The sequence below is a fragment of the Phalacrocorax aristotelis genome, chromosome 1 (genome assembly GCF_949628215.1).
Source record: "Phalacrocorax aristotelis chromosome 1, bGulAri2.1, whole genome shotgun sequence".
In the NCBI taxonomy this organism is placed as follows: domain Eukaryota; kingdom Metazoa; phylum Chordata; class Aves; order Suliformes; family Phalacrocoracidae; genus Phalacrocorax; species Phalacrocorax aristotelis.
The window spans coordinates 105,598,392-105,618,083 of NC_134276.1; the positions used below are offsets into that span (position 1 = coordinate 105,598,392).

The 19,692-nt window shown below is 43.1% G+C and overlaps 1 protein-coding gene across 3 annotated transcripts in view; it reads left to right on the forward strand.

Moving 5' to 3' along the window:
* Positions 1-19,692, forward strand: part of CYYR1 (cysteine and tyrosine rich 1) — a 58,825-nt gene that overhangs the window by 1,795 nt on the left and 37,338 nt on the right. Inside the window, exon 2 of one of the 3 annotated variants that reach the window (XM_075101446.1) lies at positions 466-568. In XM_075101446.1, coding sequence (XP_074957547.1) covers positions 466-568 — 103 coding nt within the window. Of the gene's footprint in view, positions 1-462; positions 569-19,692 lie in introns of those variants that run through there. The other 2 variants (XM_075101437.1, XM_075101456.1) reach the window with 2 other exon arrangements.

Genomic DNA, 19,692 nt, shown 5'->3' on the forward strand with positions numbered 1-19,692 from the left:
CTGGCCTGGGATGAGAGAGTGCCAAGCAATTCTAATTTACACCCGGGGCTGGGGCTGGGCAGGGACTGGGGGAGGTAGCCGGTTCCTAGGCAGCTTCCTTCTCCTCTGCTGCAGCTCGGTGAGACAGGCAACTGGCCTCAAGTTTCCCTCTGGACTCTTTGCAGGAATGGAAGAAGGTGCTCCGTGGTATCTTGACGTTTCAAAATGCTCTTTCTTATTTTAAATGATTAAATACGAGAAGGAACTGATGCGGCCAGCTACAAAATACCCATACACAAAGCACCTAAATCTGAACTTCCTACTGAAATGCAGAATGAGTGGGAACGGGCTGCCGTTTGTACTACAGGGCCAGGTCACGCTTTGAGTGAAGTCCTGTGATTGAATAAAACTGTTAGATTTCATTTTCTGTACTGCAGTTTGTTGTTGCTGCCGTTTGACCGCATGAATGTTATTTTTATTCAGCAGAAGATTGTCTGGCTCAGTGTGATAATGACTGCAAAGCTTACTGCTGTGATGGGACTACTCCCTACTGCTGTTCATATTATGCCTACATTGGGAATGTCCTTTCGTAAGTATATTTGTGCTTTAGAAAAAAAAAATTGATGTGCTGTGTTCCTGGGCTTGATGTAAAATTGGGTTGTGGGAAACTGTGTTTTGGTAATAAACAATAGCAGGGTTTGGGGTTTCTTGGTTTTGGTTTGGTTTGGTTTTTTCCTTGCTGGTAGCAAATATTGGTGTTCCTCTAAAGTCTCATGTTGCATATAATTTTGAAGCATACCAGAAAGCTTGCTAAAATTGAGGGTTATGTCCTTAGCTGGTATACAATAATATAACTTCTGGAAGTGAGCTTTAGAGGTGGTAAGAGCTTTGTTTCAAGATCTTCAAATGAAAAGTATTGTTAATAGAAATCTTGTGGGGTTTGTTGAAACACTTTGTTACGATACCTGAGCCAAACCACTGTTCAAATGACTTGGGTTTGAAATTCTTTTTGCTTTGGATACTTTTTTTTATTTTCATTGAATTTTGTTATTTTTTTTTCTTTCTGTTTGTTTTCGTTAAGTGGTGTTTTGGCTTTTGGTGGAGTTTATTGAATAGATTCTAGGTGAGGTTAATCTGACCTTTTAACACTGCAGTACAAACAGCATGTTTGACAGTACTTGAAAAAAGCACAGCAGGTGAAATGGGGTGGGTATGAATATTTCCTATCTAGAGAAAAATCTAGGAGTAAACTGTTGATTAAAAACATAGGCTCCAGTGCCACTCTTAGCTCTGCTTTGGTGAGGAAGAAGAGAAGCTAGTGGACTTGACTCTAGGCTCTGGGCTTAATTTAGGTGACAGCCTGTAAGTATTGCGTTCATGTGCGAGGGCAAACCTAAACAAAACATAAGATGTTGTTCTTCAGGACAGGGCATCTTACCTCCCATTTCATCAACCCCACCAGTAATCTCCTTAACCTTTAGCATGCAGTCTATGACGTATTTTTGGGTTATATTCTTGGCTAAAACCAGAAAAGAAAAAAGATGTATGTCGTACAGACTGCTCAGTGCTTGAGGAGGAGTGAGTGGGAAGGTGGTAGTTGCTTTTTCTAAAAAGCCTCCTCTGATGCAAGTTTTGTTTTAGCCGTGGTACCTGGGGGACAAGCCAGTCTTCCCTTCAGTGTATTTTATAGGACTTTGAAGGAGTAGGCAGAGTGATGGTATTTTAATACAGAATTGATCCACAGTTTTTAAAGCAGATCAGACACTTCCTGGGCTAAAGTAAATAAAATGATGATAGATCACCAGAACCCTTCATTCCTCTGGAAATAAAAAAGCATACACTTAAGATTGATTACTGTTGGAGAATGGCAGAGGATGTTTTCCCCCCCCTCACCTAGGGAATGTCTGCTTTGATATCTTTTTTCTTTTCTCTTTCCAAAATTGCTTTCCATTTACATGCGTGGAAGAAGGTGCTGTTTTTGAATACCTTATTCCAGCTCACATGTGGTTAGGAATGATGGACACAATAGCATAGGATATCACATTATAAGAAAGAGGCTTCCCATAGAGCAACAAAGCAAGTGGATTTCACGTCCCAGTTCCACGTGAACATCACTGGCATTTGTCTAGCCTAATGTCAGAGCTCTGCTTTGGAAACGATCGGCCAGGGGATTCTTTGAAGTGACTGCTGAAATGTTCAAACCATGCCTTCAGCGCCAGGTTGACACCTAGTCTTTTTTAAGTTTATTTGACAAATGTAAAGTGTGTATCTGGATGGTTGTGAATACTGAAGGGGCTCTTACAAGTGCTGTTTGCCACAACATGTCTCAAAGGAGACGTTTGATTCTTCTCATTTTTTATGGTTAAGTACTCCAATTCATAGACTGGAAGACCAGTCGGGAGTCATTATATTCCTCTGACCTGACGTTTTGCATCATCGAGCCATAGATTCCTCCCCCCCGCCAAAAAGCTGTTTCAGACACGTCTTCTTTAAACACGTAATCTCTTTTCGAAAACTTCAGGCATTCGTGTGTTCGCTATCTGTCCTGGTAAACTGTTCTATAGTTCATTTACTAACACCGCTGGGAAATTTTGCTGGGAAACGAAGGCTGAAATTCCTACTGTCAGCTCTTAACTTATCTGCAAGTTTGAAATGTGGCCTAAATAGTCATCATGACGGCTGTCAACCTTACCACTGGGCTGGGTGAACTCTGTCAGCCTCACATGTAAGATTTGCTTTGTTTTGCTTTGCCCTGCTCAGGGGTCAATTCTTTGGCCTTCCTTTGAGCTCCCTCTAGTATTTTCACTTCCTTCTTGAAGTGTGGCTGGCAGGGCTGAGCACAAGGTTTTGGGTTTATTTTTTCCTGTATCTTTCTTTGAGTACCTATTTTGAAGCAGCTATCTGTGATGATCACAGAAGACATAAATGAACTCTAGCAATTTGTTCCAGCTCTAATTCCTTAAGTCACAGTCTTCAAAGCATGTCTGCTGCTTTAAGCCTGCAACATGGTCTTTGCTAGGGTTACCACCTTGCATTTAGTTGTGTTGCAAAAGATGTTATTGTGCCTTTAACTATGGTCCATAACAATAACCTTCCCTTTTCATTATTTGGCACTATACTGGGGTTTTTTTGTGTGTGTATGCGCAAGCTTTTCCTGCAGAAGTTTAATTTTGCCTCACCCCCAAATGGCAAACCGATGAGGTTGCATTAGAAGTAGTCACAATCCCTGGAATTTAGAAACGGCCACTAGTAACTTACCTGCTTATGTCTTTCTGTTGACAATTGTGTATTGAAATCTTCCAACGAACCATTTTTGATCCAACAAACTACGTGTCCTGATAGTTCCATGTAATGCTGTTCTTTAAATATCCTTATTTTCCTGTGCCGTCATTTTTGACCCTACTGTCTGCACCAAACAGTGGACTTGATCTGCGTGGGTGCTTTTATAAGTGCCTTTTTTACTGTCTTAAACACCATTAGTAGCCCTCAGTGTTGTATTGGCTCCTCTGCTTCTTTAGGGGTTGCCTATGCTTCTTTCTTTGTTCACACTAATTTTTCTTCTCTCTGTTCTTTATAAATCTGCATGTCTTTCTGAAGTTTCTGCTCTTAATCTTCTCTAGGATTCTTTTTTTCACAAGCGTAACTCTCTTGCAGCTTTGGAAAAGCCTTTTGGCATGCAGTAGGTTCTTTTTAAACAATTCTGTTTTGTTTCACGCCTCTCACTCTTCTCTTTCTAGACCCATATGCCAGCAATTGTGCAAACAGACTATAAACACCAGGCAATAATGTAAATACTGATTTTAAAACAAAGTCAGTGTGACTAGATCATGATCATTGATACTTACGTTGCTTGTAGCTTTCAGGTGATTAATTAACTCTCTTCACTCATTAAAATGAGATTCAACATTGAGATATTCTATGTAGGGTTTCAGAATTTTCTATATTAAGAAATCGCCATCTTTTTAGGACATTGGGGAATTTTTTTTTCTTTAGTCACATGAGGTTTTCAGCAAACATCCTCCAGGCTGTGTGCATCTGTGATTAGCCTGTTTTCTTTCCACACATGAAGAACAGATGCAGAGTTATGGGCTCATGCTAGTATTAGGATTTCAGGACCTGTAAGAGATGTTCCACAACTCCATCTTTAGTTGGACTACAGGTATAATCTGTAAGCGTTCGAGGTCTGTGATGGAGTCATCTGTGATCCCATGAGCATCTCTCATGTAAAGTAACACATCCTTCCTCCTCCTCTCCCCGCCCTTCGTGATGCCCTTTCAGAGCAAGTTGTACAGCGTTAATGTTCCAGCTATATTTCCCTTCCCACTAGTTTTCAATAGCTACAGCCTGTCATTATTTCCTCTGATGCATATGTATTTCCTCCTGTTTATTTGCTGGGCATGTAGTGCTTAATAGTTAGCCCTTCTAAAAATGTTTTTCTCTTGGACAAATTACAGATATATGTTTGGACTTGTGCAACATAACAAAGCTGTGTCTGTGGGGTGAAGGAAAAGGCACAGGGATGCTTAAGTGCTCAGACCGTTCCTCCTGCCCACCTTTTCACTCCCCCCTCCCCCAGAAGAAAGCTTGGAGGCACCCCTCCCAGCCTTCAGCATCATCCCAGCACTTCAAGAAACTCAGACTGCCCTCCTCCTCAGAAGCTAGTTCCTAAGCTATTCAGTCAACTTGTGATTGACCTTTTATCAGTTTCCCTGTGCTGTGTCTGCTTCTGCAGCTTGCTGCCAGGCTTGGGACTGTGAGAACTGCAGCCTGTTTTCTCCATGACAGATGCTCCAGGTTTGCCCACAACAACAGTATCTCCCCAACTAACTAACCAGCAGCATTTTGCCTTCTCAGAGGAATTGGAGACATCTGGTTATTGCCTTCAGCTCCACCCTGAAACCCCAGAGCTCCTCAGAGGTGGGAGTCAGAACGAAAGGGGTTTCTTCTGCAGAGCCCAAATTTGAGTGTTTCTGACAGTGCTCTTCATATCTGCTTCTGCCCCACATGCTTATCCTGGTGGATTTTCTGCGGGCTAATCTCCATCTTAGGCTTCAGCACGTTGTGCCTTGTGTTTATTATGGCCTGCAGGTAACTTCTGAGCCGCGGGGAGCTCTCTGGGCAGAGATGTCAGCAGCTGCTTGCTGTCGGGTGTGGTTCTGGATGCTGCCTTTGCTCTTTCACAGCACTTCACGGCCAGCAGCTGTGAGTTGATGTGAAATGATTCCAGGTAAATAATGGAGCAAAGAGGACAAATAGTCCAGCTGTTCTTTCCAATGGATACTGCTGGGCCAGTTGAATATTCAGTGGAAATGAAGGGACTTACACCTGTATTTGGCCCACAGTATTTAAGAAAACTCATTGATAAAATATTCAGCCCTGATGATTGGCCTATATTTTCCTGGATAAGTCTTTAAAGGGAGTAAACTGGAATGTTGGCTTAAGCAGAAGAAGAAAGCTAAGATGCAGTGATGCTACGCTACATTGCGAAGTGTATGAAGTTTTTTGGTAAATGTCTTCAGAATGACTTACTCTAAGGCAACTTTTATTTAGAAAACCAAAACAAAGTAAAACAAAATTAATGATTCCAAGGACTTCAAAAGTAACTGGAGGAAAAAGTAAATAAAAACTTCAGAGAACTGTGATCCAATTACAAGTATTGAATGGTGATTTGTGAGAGAGTAGGTGGAAAAATCTTACCGGAGATAATGAGGATGCAATAGCCTGTTCAGTGACTGCTGAAATATCAGGTGCATTTTACATGAGCTCAACGTGTGTTGAAGGGAGTGAGTTTTTTGGGTGGGCTTTTTATTTTGTTTTAAGTCTAGAGATTGCACAATGTGGCCAGGAAGGAAGGAAGGCAGACAGAGAGAATGGGAGGAAAAGAGGCAGAGAATACATTTAGCATAAAAATTGTGTGCACACCTCAGCCTGCAAAACTGAAGAAAAAGCCAAGTGTAGTGTATCTAAGGGCGGCATTTGGCATAGAGTACTTTACATCGAGTAGTACTTTTGAGAAAAGCAGCTGACCCTGGAGAATGCCATTTTGGTTGCGAAAGGAAGAATGTCCCTTAAGCTGATTCACTTGGTATGAGAATATGGGATGGAGGGTGAGTATGGAGGAGGAGTGCACCAAAGGACAGAATTAACATTTGAAGTGTTAGGAATATAGAAATGTAGCCTCTGGAGTTCATAGAGAATATTAAAAAAAAAAAAACAACACAGGAATCTTGGCATTCGCTGTAGATTCCAAATAATTAAAATTAGACACTTTCAGGCATCCCACAGTAAATATGCGAAGCAGCATATGGGTCGGGGATGGTTCTGTGTCTGCACGACAGTTGTATGGTACTCTGCTTAAAATAAAATTGTGTTCCTCTTCATCAACATGATGTTCAAAATTTCCCATGATTGAAGCACTTTGGGACAACAGGTAAAACTGCAGTTTACCTGGCAGTTGCCATTTCATGCCTCTGGCTCTGTGACTTCTGATATAATGCCAGAGGTGCACCAAAGGCCTGTCTCAATAATTATTTTTTCCATTTGGCTTGAGTTGTGGCTGCTGATTAGGAGCGTCTTCCTGAATGAGCACACAGAGCAGAGCCTGAGGATGCTTGTGCTGAGTGCTGGGGACTGGCTATAAGGAGAAGGCTCTGATAATTACACTAAAACCATTTCCCTTTCATTCTGTCCAAGAGATGAATAGCAGTTCAGCCTTTTAGTTCTTGGTCATCGGCATCTGTAATACCTGTGGTAGCACAGTATCCTTGCTTCAGCCTGGGAAAACCTCCACAAGAGAGGAGACCCAGCTCTCTCTGTGCAGGGGTTTTGATGAACCACAGCTTAGAGAAAGACCTAGGACCACGTTTTCATTGTAAGATCTGCTGGAGAGAGAACTGGTATTCAAAATGTGACCTTTGCAAAGTGTTTGAACTTCCAGTTGTTTTCTGTTCCATGCCTATTGTCCCAGTTCATATCCTTCAGTGGAGAATGTGCGATCAGATTTATGACCAGAGCAGTATCTGTTCCTGATGACGGCTGCAGAGGAAACCCTTGTCAACACCAGAATTAAAACACAGGGCACCTCTTTCTTTAGACCTTTGTGTTTTAATTGCTGACCCAGTGTTGTGAAGAGCAGCTCAAAATGGGAAAAAAAAAACTGTGTTGCTTGCCAAACAGCAGCTCTCAAAAGATAGCTCCCGCTTCGAGTGTCCCACCTCTGTTTTTATGGGTGTCTCACTAACCGTTTTGAAATGTTTGGGACTAATGGGACCACGTTCTTTTGTTTGTTTGATCGTTTTTGGAAGGTTAGGGGTTTTTTTTTATTTTAGTAGGTAGCGATAAGAACTAGAATACTTTTTCTAGTGAAAACTGGAAGTCTTTGTAAACATGCGAGTTCAGTGGTTCATAAGAAAAAAGGCTAGCACGGTTTTGTGCTAAAACTTGAGTTGTTGACATCCCTGCGGATCATCTGTTTTTCATCATTTGGAAGATTGTTAGAATTTGGACTGAAAATGGAAGTATTAAGGTATAAATCATTGAAATGCTCTCTGTGGCTTACAGAAAACTCTAGGGCGGGAGAATAAACATTCATAAGGAATTCAGTGAAATTAGCTTGCTTATACTGCACTGTTTATTTTGAAAAGATTTTTCAGTGAAAAGGAGAGATAATTTTGTGTTTATCACTTGCCATGGTCTGTTTTGGAAGCCCGCAGGATTTTCCCATAAGGTTTGGTCATATAAAAGAAAAATGTTTTCTTAACACTTAGTGAGACTGACGTAAAGACTGAGCCTGGGGATTAGGTTGATCACAAGACGACTGTCCTTTCTTCATAAGGATTCTACCTTCTGTCTGTTATTTGTTATTTTATACCCCCTCACACACCTTTCCCTTTTTCAAGTGGGTGAAAGGTCCACCTCTGAATTTGGTAAGAATCTGTAACTTTGTTCAGTCATCTGTACATCCAGAGCTTTTGAGAGAATTCAGGCAGTCTGCTAGGTACCAGTTCAGCAAAGTAATTAAATGCATTTGTAACTTCAAGGCGGTGAGTAGGTGCAACGGATAGAGTACTCATCCTGTTGAAATCAATAAGCTAATTACTTCCGTGGGGATTTCATGCACTTGGCTCTAATGGGGCAAGTTGTAAGCTCAAATACCTTGTGGAATCCAAGTGTTGGAAAGAACCATTTTTTTCTTTCTATTTTCTTTTTTTAATCACCATGGTACCGTCCACGTCCACTGTCACTTCATGCTCCCTTGCTCCCAGTTCAAGCGCTGCTTAGTAGGGTGTGTCACTCCTGGAGGGTCAGGAGATACATAGGACAAATCCCACCTCAGCTGACTCATCCTCTTCCTGTGCATCCAATTCATACATGCCTTCCCTACCCCCAGCTGGAGAATTTCTGGTTTATTGGCCAATTCTGAGATTTCGTTGACCTTGCAGGATTCTCAGAGGATTAGTCTGTTGCGTTTTGCACTGGTTGCTCTGTAGTAAGTAATATCACACCAACTCAGAGCAGGGTTATTAACGAAGATCCTTCTGGGTCAAAAGCTGTACAAGAGGCCCATTTGATGCTATGCACAGTGTAATTGCAGCCAATCCAAATAAAATCTGTAGCACTAATTCAATATTTGAACAATATTGTCCTAGAAAGATAAACTCTCATTGTAATCTTAATGCGCCTCCTTAAGGGGCAGAAATGAAGTTCGGCGTATATAAGTGAGTTATTAAAAATTAAAGGAAATGAACTGTTAATTCATAGGGCAGCCACAAGTTCCTTCGAGATTTATAACCACAACTAGATCGAAATTCCACAGTTAATATAATCTTCAGAAATTCATTGGAGTTTTCTCAATGATTTTTCTGTTTAAAAAAAAGAAAAAAAGTTGTGATGTCTACTTTCAGAACCACTTCCACTGTCATAAAACCCCCTTTTTTTTTTTTTTCTGTAAATAATTATTTTTGTAAAATACAAGATTTCTCCTGGGACTTATTCCATAAGTAAGTATTTAGTATGGGATGGAGAGGCATTCATACCACAAACTGGGCAGCCATGTTTCATGATCGTGTCTCCCTCTCTTGGCTTGTCCACACAGATAAGAGATTTTTATTGCTGTCATTAAAGGCAGTTATTCCTTTTGCTCACAAGAGAGGCTTGGTTTGATGCTGAATGTTCCAGTGTCTCTCTCTTTATTGAGGCCCATGGTACAGTTTGTCACAAGCACAAGAGGTACTGAGGATCTACGGCTATTGTTGAAACATCTGTTTATCAGCCAAGACACAGTGAACCTTATTTTTAGGTGCCTTGTGGACTTGCTATGCCACTGTTGAAGCGTAAAGGGACTGTGCGAACTATCTCTGCTCCAGTCCTTCATGCAGTCCACAGTCAAGGTGATCTAATGAAGGTATAATTATGGTACTGCTGCTCTGTAGCTATTTCCAGCCAATGAGCAGCCCATAGGGCACCAGTGTTAGTAAACTAGGAATGTCATATAAAATTCAATCCCAAATGTGTGTGCTTATGCTATCACATTAAATGTAGTTTTGATCTCTGATATTCTGTACTGCTTATAACTGTTGTGCCTATGCATTTGACTTTTTCCTTCCAGCAGCAGGGTAAGAGAGGGCCTGGATGTAAGCAGTGCCCTTCCCTTCCCCTTCCCCTTCCCCTTCCCCTCCCCTCCCCTCCCCTCTCCTCACCACTGGTGGTCCCTCTTCCTCCCCAGTAAAAGGAACAGAATAGAAATAATCATTTGGGTCAGGAGGGAAGCTAACTAGCCTCAGAGAGTGGCATGTCCCACCATGGAGAGGGAGGCTCCAGCTTCACCAGCGGATGACTTCAGAGGACAGAGCGCCCCAGGAGCAGTTTGCAACCCTCTGGGTGAGGTAACATAAACTGGGAAGAACAGGAGGGTTGTCAAGCAGAGGGCAGGGGATTGCAACTGCTGCCTGTTACCAGTTCTACGTGATGTGTGTATGTATATACATGTGTATATAAATGTATATTTGTGTGTGTATATATACACACAATTATTATCTTATAATCAATTTTCTTTTGAAATTCTTTCCCATTTTCCTACAACACTAAAACCATCTAGAATACTGGCTGGTGTTACGATCCTGTCCTGGTATCTGTGTTGTAGAAGCACCACGTCAGTGGTGCCCGTTGGCAGCACTTGGCATTAAGAATTCAAGGCTCCAGGATTGCTCCAGGCCGGCCGGCCTCTGCGGCTTTGGCTGGGGTGGTGAATGGGGAGGATGGAGGAACACTGCAGAGCATTTGTTCTCTTATTGCAATGCCACTGCAATAGATCCCTAAGCGTGGAGAAACATAAATATTCTGATATCAGACTGAGGAGAATTTGGAAATGGAAGACAAGCATTGCAGAGACCCAAAATTAATTACTTAGGTATAAGTAGCACTTAAAATATGATGGTGTTTAAAGGGTATATGACAGCAGCTCTTAATTCTTTTGTTTGGATCAAATCCTTCAAGTTCCTGGGCTTTTGGGCCTCTCCTCATCTGCTACTTTGGAAATGTAAACCAAGAGGAGAGAAAATAAGCAGCCAGCATAAATTTCACACTTAACTTTTCATTGTTGGGACTAAAGCAACTCTAATAGTATTTTGTACAAGACCTTGTTGAAATACATCTCTTGGAATCTTTGAAGATTTCCTGGAAGAGTAACAAGAATTTTTTTGTGTGTGATACTTTATATAAAGAATACCGCTTTTTGTAATCATCCTTGCTTTGCACTTGTGTAGCATAATATCTTCCAAGAGTTTAAAAACACTTAAGATTGTCAGTTGTTTCAGGCTCACAATATCCTGTCAGGCAAGGCTACAGTGTCTGGGCATTATCATTGCCTGTCTGCCATCCACGTAGCGTGTACTCCTGCTGGTGATAGCTCCTCACTTCTAAGAGCAGTATAAACTACCAGAAAATAAAGATGAAGTATTTGACTTATGGGCAGAATTTTGATTACTTGGAGCCAAAGTTTTGTGTCTGAATATAGGCATTGAATGTGCCATGGGTAAGCATATTCATATGAAAACCTCTTGGGATGGAGGATGGCCTTGCGAGGAGTCCTTGTGTGCCATGTCCAGCACAAAAGCACTCTCAGCTGTGAGTGAGAAGCCTTCGTGTTAATCTAATCTAAGTAATTAGTAACCTTCCCACAAAACCCTTCTGTCAGAGCACCTTATGTGCCAATGTTGCATTCTTTTAAGACAGTGGTTATTTTTGTCTGCCTTTCTGTTTGCCGGCATCGTTGCTCTGGGGCACAGCTTCTCCCGCACTGCAGTGTGCCAACCACTTGCTATGCTGCGTGGTCCTTGTCCCCAAAGACCTCGGTGAGGCTGTGTCCAACGATAGCTACTATATTTACATGGCTGAAAGCTAATAATGTTTGTTCAGTCCACGGCAGTAATCCTGTGTTTGGCTTGGAAATAGATGGCCTATTTACGTAAACTAGGATTATGAAAATAGATGACAGGATCACCAATCTGCTTACCTTGCATTGCTTTCCTCTGGTGGCTCCTTGCAGGGATAATTTGATCTTAAATTCCAGTGGAGAGAGAAAGAATAGAGCTTCAAGCGGATGGGGGATGGATGAAAAGTTATGGCCCTCATTCTCCATTTTCAACAACATTTAAAATTATCTGCAGTAAAGCACAATACGTCTTTGTTCCTGAGCCTTCACGATTGTTGAATGAAACTTAATGATTGAATTACCATATTTCCAGAAATGTAATAAAATGTCAGCTTGACAATAATGCTTTCAAAATTGCTATATGACAGGGGTGCTGTAAACATAGTGGCATGTCTGCTGTATGTTTTGAATAATATGCTACATTAAAATAATGTGCTGAGATTAGATGGGGACCTACGTATTTAACATCTGTATTTGGTAAGCTTACATTTTTGCTGTCTTCTAACATAATTTATTTGGCATTAAAATTCCATATTCTCCTTCAGGAGAGGAAATTTTGCCTGCTTGCTCCTCACGCCCCTCCCCAGTCATCCTTTCTTTTGAAGCGAGGATGTGAGGGAGTGAGATCAGCTCGTGAAGCGGCCTCTATGGCCTGGCAGCCTCTGCTAGCAGGGGATGGTTTTGATGACCTAGGAAGGTCCTTTTGCATTAGCCACAGAAGTAAGAATTTGTTCCATTTGGGGCCTGGGCTGATCAAACATTTTGAAGCTCTTGGCAAGCTGGTAGGTACAGGTCTCTCAGCCATATTCCTCTGCAGTCACAGGCTGACAGCAGCTGCTTAGAAGCTGACCTCCAGGCTGGCATCTGCACAGCAGACGGTGATAAGTACTGTTTATCCAGCAGGCACAGTCACCTCTGCGTGTCAACTGGCCCGTGCACTGCTCGGGAAACAGCCCTGTTTGACGTTACAAAGCAACTTCTGGTTTTTGAGCCATGCATCCTTGTTTAAGGGAGGCAGGGTCTTTTTGTCCCTCCTGCAAGGGAGGTTTTGTTCTGTGTGTCTGTGACCAGTTCCCCAGAAAGATGCCCCAGTAGGCATCTGAAGAGCCTTGTGATCCCCTCCAAAGAGCTGAATAGCCATGCTGGGGGATCCCACTTGGGTAGGTGGGCAATGGGGGGCTGCAGGGAGGTGGTTGTGATTTCCGGCCCAGGGCTTCTCCCCACTGGGCTCTGTGCTGAGTGTCCACTAGATCATCAGATATTTTTAGGAGTCCAGAAAAATAATGCCTGTAGTTTATCTCCATGTCACCTGAAATCTGTCAGGTACAGCTACAGTCAGATACCTTTGAGACAGCATCAGTTAAGTTTCTGTATATTTCTGGTTGATTTTCCTTCCAGAGATTTGTTGTCATTACAGAGCTGCTTGCAATCCCAAATTACCCCGGGAACTTGCAACGATGGGGTCATACTGTCATTAAAGGTTGACTTATTTCTTCCGTGAAGAAGTTGAGTTAATTGGAAGTTTTTGTTGCTTAAAAGCTGGGGAGGTTACTCCCCGGGGGGAGGCTTACTGGCTCACCCAGAAAATCACCGGGACTCCTTCTGAGGAGTTTCCAGCTGCCTGTGTGGGGCAGAGCAAGGCTGTGTGGAAGATTGAAAACTGCTGCTTGGTACTCTTTCACTATGCCTTGTCGCATACTGGGGCTTAAAGGAGAATTGCTCATGGCATTTGTGCTCTGTAGTTGAAGGGAAAGGGCAGGCTGTACCTCGGTACTATGAGCTCTTCCCCCTGAGCATCCTCCCTCGTTGGGGCCTGACCCTGCTGCCTGTCTCTGGTGGACGCTTGTGTTTTGTCCTCCCAGACCTGCCTGTGGTGCCATGCTCTGGGACGGCACGGTTCTGGGTGCATTGGTCCAGCCTGGTTCTCGGCTTTTGCTTGGTGGGTCAGGGGCAGCTGGAGGGGGGCCCTGGGAGAGGCTGGGACCCTGCAGGGAGGACACAGAGGCCTTGTGGGTGGTGAGGACGTGCTCTTGTTGCACGGGTGCCCTCTCACACCTTCCCGGTAGGGTCCCAAGGCCGTACCATCGGGATACAGCCCTCAGGTTGAGGGAAAATGCAGTACTTCTTTTAGCTAATATAAAAGTAATTACTGCTCTGTGAGACTGGTAACTGGAAGGCAAGTTATCAGTTAGCAGCCGTTGTTTAAAGGAGCTACAGCTCAAGTCAGGGTTTGCACTTTGGCTTCATTATGTGTCAATAATTTAATGTATGTTGCAGTTGCTGATAGGGCTTTGTAATGAGGTGCTATTGTTTTTCCAGGCTGAATACTTGCTGTGCTCACAGAAAACACTGGATGTGTGGATACGTGAAACAAGTCAGCTGATTTATTACTGTTACCTGTCACTTGCATTGAATGGTTTTAATAACTGCCAGGACTAATGGCTCCTCCATAACTGCCAGTAGCACTGCTGTAGCTGTTGCTATACTTCTACCACTCTCATTTTTTCCCAACTTATGTCAGGAGATACAAACTGTCAATTAACTGGGCAAAATCCTCCAGTCACTTGATGTATACTGACATGCACTGACTGAAAATATGGTCCAGCATGAGGAGAACTATAAGATTTTCCTCCAAAACAGGCAAACAAAATCTTTCAGGCTGTCTCTGGCCATCCAGAAGAGCGTTGTGGCAGCTCCACCACCATAAGGATTCCCTGTGCTCCACTGGCCACACTCCGGTGTGAGAAGTACCTTTTTCCTTGGTATTGTCAATAAAACCCTCATATTGCCTTCACAAGAGCAACACAACCTTTCTGTCCAGGTGCCTGTGCCATAAAATGGGGATCAGAAGTTTCTCCTGCTGTGAATTAAAATCTTCAGCTTTGGGTTTTGTGCTCTGACCTACTTAAGAAGTTGCTTGAGGCTGAACGTCAAACTGGCCCCCGTTTTGTAGCCAAGTGTTTCCACAGTCCTGTTTTATTCTTGTGGTTTTTAGTTGCTTCTTCCTCAGAAAATACCCAGCTGATTTTACTTGTTGTCCCTGTCCCACCTGCCTGGCCTGCTTGGAAAGCCCTCGTGACGACTTGCAGCAACACAAAAACCTCGGTCACGAGCATGTCGCTTGGAAGAGCTCCCCTTGCCAGGTGTTTACTCTTCCACTGTAGCAGCTCCAAACAGGCCCAGGAGCCAAAATAAAACCAGTTTGGGCTTGAAAGTGCACCTTATCCATCACAGGACCATAACGGTTCAGAGGGAAAAGCTCTCCTTTCTCTTCTTTGCATAGGCTCAGCATCATTGCTGCTGTTCCCTGGGTGGGCGATGCTGTGCCTCACGCGCTGTAGCGATGTGCGAGGGCACAGATCAGCCATCCTGAGGGAGGTCAGGCTGCAGCCCCTGGGTGGGAGCTGTCACTGCCTCTGCCCTGGGAGCCGAGCTGCAAGCAGTACATCTCTTCAGAGGAAATAATGCACTGCAGCGTTACTCCTCAGCTCTAAATGCCTGCTGCTGCTTCTCCCAGCCTGGGAGCCCCATCTTCCCAGAAGGTGTGTGTCCCAGAGCTGTCTGGCCCTGTGAGCAGGACCCCAGTCCTTTTCTCCGTGCCATGTGCCAGGGAAGTGCTCTCAAGGGACAGATTGGTGACCTTCCATAGGATGCCGCCATTGTGTAACTACTCCTTCATTAAGAAGTTAAAAGGATTAAGAACTGGCTGACATGTCAAAAAGTGGAGGCAGCAAAGAATTATCCTGTAATGAGGGTTGTTTGCAGCGAGGTTCTTCGGGGATTAGTACTAGCACTGAAAACTTTCCAATGCCAGTCAGGACCTAGGATGTAAATGCAAAATCACCATCGTAAATGTGTGTGTGAGAAAAATACATTTTAAATGAATGCACTTTGGAAGTTCTCAGATGACAGATTTAAGGGTGTTTCTGTGACCTTTATTTGTTCCTCTTTTGTATGCTTTGTGGTGCAGCCTTCAATTACTTGGTTTTCACGGAGCAGTGGGATTGTAAGATTCATACATGTCTTCCATGGAGATGTTTTCAATGCATAAGGGCATGTACATCTTTATATAGATTTAAACTTGGCCCCTTCATGCCCACTGCATGCAACAGTGCAAAAGATCCCCTCTCTGATCTTGATACGGGAGGTTTCAGACCTGCAAGTGGCTTGGGCCTTTGATGGCCGAAGTTCTTTACCAGCTCATATGAAACATTTTGCTGGCCTCATTCCAGCTGCTACTGATTACAATCAAAATGCATCACAGCTGATGCCAGGCAAAGCATTAGTTGGAAAGCTCAAACCAGACGCACAAGGCCCAGAGAATTCAGTGTACCCTCTCCTTGCAGAGGCAGTACCTCCTGGCCAGGGTAAACAACTAGCGAAGCAGTGCAGGGATGCTTTTTCATGTTTTCTGTGGCGGAACTTTTCTGAACATGAACAAGATGTGTTCTGCTGTGATGCTAGCACATTAAGAGGAGGCAATAAAAATTTCAGCGTTCTAATTAAGTGTCATTTTTATTGTGGGGTTTCAGGAATTCGGTGACAATACAGTGAGAAGTGGTCTATGCAACCTAATTAAAAACATAACAAAGTGCCTTCCAGCTCCTATGTTCAAATGTGTTTAGGGATCCCAGATGCTGTTTTCATGTATCCAGCAAGAGTTTTGCTTCCTGAGGAAAGGCTCTGAGAGGCCACGAAAGACTCAGACTTTCTGCAGGTGGTCTCCTGTGGAGTCACCCCTGGCTTTTGGGACACTTGCTTTCGTGACCAAAATTTTACCCCTGTATTGGAAAACTGCATGTCTTTGTGTACGCTGACTTTAGTGCACTTACTTCCTGACTTTTTAGTCTCGGCACCATAGCTCTTTCCTCTTCCTTTTTTTTAAAAAAAAAAACAAACCCAAAACCAAAAAAAAGAAAACACACATGCTCACCTCAAAGCCCTTGCATTCTCTGCTTACTCAATTACTCTGATTCTTGATCCTTGAATACTTTCCGCTAACATTGTTACATTATTTCTGCTAAACCGTGAAATATAATAAATAAACTCTTAATCAGATGTGACTCCATTTCTATTTCTGAAAGCTGTCCAAGATGGTGAATTAAATGAGGGAGGAAGGGGGATTTGGGTTGCACTGTGATCTCTGATAGTTGAATGTAGGTTGAAAATTCCTTTGAATTAGTGCCATCGGATGCAACACAAAATACCTAGATTTTCAGGGCATCTTCTCAAACAGAGGTCAAGAAGAGAGTGAAAATAAGCTTTATCCTGTTTGAAATAGATTTCAGCAACAATATATTCATTCTCTTAAGCTACTTAGCATATTTTTCACAGCAGTGTTATATTTAAGCTATGAAACAAGTTTTTTGTACATGATATTTTCAAAACTGTCTTAAAAAAATTAAAAATCTGCCTTTATGTGCCTGTCTCAGGCTTATTTTCTGCAGGCTGAAATCAGTTTTCCAATGGTCATGAAAATGCCAATTTGATTTACCTTGAAGTCAATAGGAATCTTGTTGAGGCTGTAGAACTGGACTGGTAATAAATGCCGCTGGTCCACATGCACAGCAATGGTTGATGAATGGTTCACGTGTGCCATTTTAATCTCTGAAATAAAATAGACGGAAATGATGGTTGGAGCCCAATCATCATAGCAATGCGTTATCAGCATAGTATCTTTGTGGCATTCTTCCATCTCTTTGAGAATGAGGATGTTGTACCAACTTGGTACAGTAAATGGGCTCTAGAAATTGGTCTAGAGACTGTCTGCTGAAGGGGACTACCTTCTCTGTGGTTTACTGCACAGATCTAGCAACCTTAAGAAGACGTTGCCTTGATTTAAAGCCTCTCCCATCCAAAGTCAGAGTGAGTTACTGTTTTGCTTCTTTTTAAGTTCTCAGAGTGTTTGATTGTTCCTGGCATCTTGCCATTTAATAGCTCTGACAAGTGATTGGTTTGGTTTACTTCATGTAATTGTATTAGTTCATGCTAAGCTGTCTGTCTGGAGGAGCTCACACAAGGTGGCAGCGGGGCTCAGCAGGCAGGTGTGAGAAATGAGGGGTGATGATGAAGCATATCTGTCCCCTCCAGGGGTGCTTCATGTTCGAGGAGAGGCAGGAAAGGGCAGCAGAGGTTGTCATTCTCCAAATATAAGGGCCAGTTTCCAGGGGTGTTTCTTTTGTCTTGCAGAGTGACCTGCAGAGTGTGGGAGCTGAAAGGGGTTGTGGAGGAACATCATCCACCTAATCGCTCTCTTTCTGGTAGCCTGGCCTGTGTTCAGGACATGAGAAACTGGCCAAAGCCATTTAATGAATCATCTCCTCTTTCTGCCAGGTTGCTGGCATAAGCATGTGGAAAGGCAGCTCATTCCTCCGCATGCCCGGCTCAGCCATGCCCTTGTGGAGGGGACCATCCATCCCCAAGGTCTCCCATCACACCTCATCAGGGCTGTGAGGAGGAAGATGAGGAGAACAAAGCAGTTTACTCTAGTGGGGTCAGCAAGGCAGGAGAGGATGTGCTTTCAGATAACCTGTGGGGCTAGTTCTGACAAGGAACAGGGCATAAGAAAGAAGGATCTACTGTGAAACACATAATGGTGTCTGGACATAAGTGACCTTTCCTACACTGGTACAAGTTTCTGAAAGCCTTTGTGGGAACCAGGGTAGTTGTATGCTAAGGCATGTTATAGCATTTCTTGAATCGTTTTACAAAGGCAAATGTGTTGTTTAAAATACTGTTTATTTTGTAACTACAAGTGATTGTGCTGAGAGTGTATAGATTTGCTGTAACCCATGTCGATGGTTTCTTTTTTTGTTAGTTTTTTTGTCTTGTTCATAATGAACTTCTTTCAAAATCTGCTTGGTTTATAACCTGGGGCCCAGTTTGGTGCCCATGGAATCAGCAGAAGGTTTCACACTGTATTTCATGGGCTGTGGTGGAGACTGGAGGACTGTCACCTACTTAGTGGTATTACTATCCTCTCCTCCACCTGAATAGAAATGGCATTTGCTTTTCAGTCCAACTGCTGAGTCTACCAGTCAGCATCACGACTGGCAGCGGTTGTGGTGGCTTAATAGCCAGTTATGGTTACTGGGAGCTGGATCCCTTTCGGTTCAAAAAGTGGACTGAAGCTGTCAAATTGCTGCTGATCTTACAGCAGTATTTCTGAGCTGATCACAGGGATATAAATTTTATTACAGCTCCCCTGGATGTCTCAAGCTCTCAATTAGCATGTTTAAAAATCAGTATAATCTTCATTTAGCACCTGAAGCAAAGTCATACATGAAACACAAGACTGCAGAGTTTGACTCCAAGAGAGGTGCTTTGATGTAAAGCTGATATATTTTAAATCTCTTTGCTTAATGCCAGGAAGCAGGACAGTGAATATTGCAATGTATAGTCCATGTCTGGCAGTTTCCAGTGCATTAGTTATATTGCCACGAAGGAGGTGGTGTGTAACAGAGACAACGCCTGCAAAAATAGCTAATGTGCTGTCAGCTTTAGGGGCCCATTTAAAAGGCAGGGTGATAATGGAAGCACATAATGTTGCTCAGACATGAATATCTACTGCCGTGGTCTGCAGGTCATGCTGTAACTGCTCTCTAAATTTAAATAGGTACTTACTGTGTGCATCTGCACCAGATGGCATAGGTTTAGCACAGCCTGTGCTGCACTGAGTGAAATGGAGCCTTTTTTGTTGTTGGTGATAAGGATATGTCCAGCAAGATAGAAATAGATTAAATACAGACTTCTGTTCCCCAGAACCTTTCACTGCGGTATCTGTCAGTCAAGCAGATGATGCTCTGTAGGAATGAATGACCAGAGGGGAGTGATGACCCCAGGTGGGAAAAAAAGTTACTGACTTGAGCAAATGCTTGATTTCCTTGTACTGATATAAGCTGTTGTAGCCAGACCAGCTACCGTTAATAAAGTAAAAGCATGATCTTTTTAGCAACTCACTGTAGCACTCTCCTAGTGTCACTTTAGTAAGGGGGTGCAAATATCTTGTCTTCAGACAATTTGCATCTGCTAGATTAGCTGTGGTGCATTGGTCCTGATGTGTAAACAGTGCAATTACCAAATCCGGAATTTAAAATTCCAGAGGTGATCCAAGTTCTAACTAATTTTAAGCATGCTGTCACTGGACTTAAGCTTTTTTTTCATGGTCTGTTTAAACCAGGGTGCTTACGGATTGCCCATTCCCTCTGAAAGCTGTGCTCCCGTTAGCCGGCAGAGGCTGTGTGGCATGCTTGGGCGCTCGGATCCACGCATGGTCTCTTGGC